This window comes from Gekko japonicus, unplaced genomic scaffold (assembly GCF_001447785.1).
Source record: "Gekko japonicus isolate JY-2015 unplaced genomic scaffold, Gekko_japonicus_V1.1 scaffold312, whole genome shotgun sequence".
Taxonomy (NCBI): Eukaryota; Metazoa; Chordata; class Lepidosauria; order Squamata; family Gekkonidae; genus Gekko; species Gekko japonicus.
In genome coordinates, this window is record NW_015176460.1 from 539,846 (window position 1) to 542,562 (window position 2,717).

The window sequence follows — 2,717 nt, forward strand, 5'->3', positions numbered from 1 at the left end:
CTACTGCAATTGCAGATTTAATTACAGATACATTAAAAACCCACAAAACTTGCCATTTTTGAAAAATGAAAATTGTATTAAAAGATTTTAAATGAATAAAACATCTATTAAATGCATGTGTGGAATTTAAAATTACAGTTAAAGAGATTTTGTTTTCCAGGTACATCACATTACAATTCTTTTTGTTGCTGGCTGAAGGAACGTCTTACAAGAGAACACAAAAATGAAAAAAAAAATGCTACTACCTGGGAACTTGAATGAAAAGAAACCCTTAAAAAAAAAAAACCAGACTGAACTTGAAAGCCATGGAAGCTATACAGAATAAAAAGGCTCTAAATTGAAAATAGGAAGTAAATTCCATTAACAATAGGCCCTTTTGTTCTGGCTTGGTTACTATGATTACTGAAACTGTGAAATAGGGTTTTCCCCCTCTTTTTTTGGAGTAGATAATGGGACACTTGGAGCTTCCACAGGATGGCACCGGCTGCAACAGCTGTCTTGAAGGCACTCTACTGACACAGGGTTGCTGTTGGGCCCTGCATCACATTTTAGGAAGTCTTTGCAACTTTAAAGAGCTAGTTGTCACAATCAGTGATTGCCACCCGCCCCCCTCCCCACCTCAAATTAAATAAGAAAAACCATCCCCCCCATTGCCCTCCCCTCCCCCCACTCCAATCCAACCCGTCCAAAACACACACAACTTAAAAATTGTGCAGATCTGTAATGTTTTTTCACAGCTGTTTTCTTTTAAAAAAAAAGAATCAAAACCACAAATAAATGCTCTCCATCCCCCTCCTCTTCAGTACAGCAGGTAAACAAAATAGAAGATTTCACAAGTAAAATCAGCAGACAATTTTTTTTCTGGCACCTCACACACCGTATTGGCATCAGCAGTGTTATTAAAAGTCTCAGGCCGTACATGTGCAATACTTCTTCAGACGGGATAGGCTTGGTAACAAGTATTCCAACTTTGCATAGAAATCCTCAGAATCAAATTTCCTAGTCCCCGGCTGAGTCCGGACTGACAAAGCGGAGGATCTTAACCTTTCCCCCACATGTACAGAACATTCTTCCTCCGCTGCTTCCCTTCCTTTCTTATAGGTGTCTCTGTGTGTGTTTTCAATCTTCCAGTTTTTTTCTCTTCTTAAAACCATGTGTGAACTCCCTTTTTTCCTCTCTCTCCGCTGCTGCAAAGGAGCACACTGGCTGGCACACACACACACACACACACAAAACTCTTCCTACTGGTTATCAGTTGCCAATACTGCCATCTGCAAAAGAGGTACTTACAAGGAATAAGCAACAATCAAATCGATGGCATGTACATGCGGAAAGCGGCAACAAGGTTGGGTATGGGTTGTGGGTTTTCTAAAAAAATCTGGCCAGATGTTAAGGAGAGACGATGCACACACCCATGACACTGATAACCACCCGCAGCAGCAACAGAAGCCGTAACCTAGAAGGAATCCTGGCGGTGATGCGAAATTGGTTCGAAGCTTGGATTTTCACAGGATGACATTGGTCGCCAACGCCGCCTTCGTGGAGCCGGATTTTCTTTTTTTCCTCTGTAAACCTTTATGCATGTACTTTAAAAGGGAAACCACAGCCGACGACGACCTGCGTGCGCCCTCGCCTCCTTTCAGAGGATCACGCAAGAGGAGCAGCACTGGTCGTCCCCGTTGGGCTGCGAGGCGTAGTTCATCTGCCGGACGATCTCGGCAAAGAGTTCGTCCACCGAGGCTTTGTTTTTGGCCGAAGTTTCCATGAAGGGGCAGCTCCACTCCTCGGCCAGCGCTTTGCCTTCCCCGAAGGAGACCTCCCGCTCGCCCTCCAGGTCCACCTTGTTGCCCACCAGGATCATGGGCACCTTCTCGTACCGCTTGACCCGGATGATCTGGTCCCGCATGGGCTTGATGTCCTGGAAGCTCTGCTGGTTGACCAGGCTGTAGACCAGGATGAAGCCTTGCCCGTTCTTGATGTACAAGTCCCGCATGGAGGCGAACTGCTCGGTGCCGGCCGTGTCCAGGATCTCCAGCACCGAGGGCGAGGAGTCCACCTCGATCTCCTTGCGGTAGAAGTCCTCGATGGTGGGGTCGTACTTCTCGATGAAGGAGCCCGTCACGAACTGGACGGTGAGCGCCGACTTGCCCACCCCGCCCGAGCCCAGCACGACGACTTTGTATTCTCGCATGGCTCCTTGACGCACACCCCGGGCGGGCGGGCGGGCTGCGCGCGTCTGGCTTCCCTCGCCGGGGCTCCTGCGAGTCTCCCCTCCCACCCTCTCAGGAGAAAAAAGAGAGAGAGAAGAAGCAGCCGCCGCCGCCGCCGCCGCCAAGAGGAAGGGAGGGGACGAGGCAGAAAACGCCCCCAGCCAAAAGGAGGCTGCCTTTCTTCTTGGCCGGAGCCGGCGCGCTGGGTGGGTAGGCAGGAAGGCGCTCCGGAGGGGCGCAGGGCTGAAAAGAGCAAAAACCGCTCGCCTTCGCCCCGGCTAGTAGTGGTGGCGGCGGCGCAGACCGACGGCGAGGAGCAAGCCGAGGCCCCTGTCGGCAAAAGCGAGAGCGGCTCGAGGCGGAGAAAGGAAAGCGGCGGCGGCTGCAGCTCAGCTCGGCTCGGCGCGGAGGCGGCGCGCGCTAGTTCCAACTGCGTCCCAGCAGCGGCAGCAGCAGCAGCAACTCCTCGGGCAGGCGCGCGCGGGGGGCCGCAGCGCCCCGCCGCCA

At 51.5% G+C, this 2,717-nt stretch overlaps 1 protein-coding gene across 1 annotated transcript; it reads right to left on the reverse strand.

The window, feature by feature from the left end:
- Nucleotides 1-686: 686 nt before the first annotated feature.
- Nucleotides 687-2,480, reverse strand: RAP2B (RAP2B, member of RAS oncogene family). Its single transcript, XM_015426992.1, has one exon. It carries the CDS (start codon nucleotides 2,189-2,191, stop codon nucleotides 1,640-1,642), a length of 552 nt encoding a protein of 183 aa, XP_015282478.1. The 5' UTR covers nucleotides 2,192-2,480; the 3' UTR covers nucleotides 687-1,639.
- Between the last annotated feature and the right edge of the window lie 237 nt (nucleotides 2,481-2,717).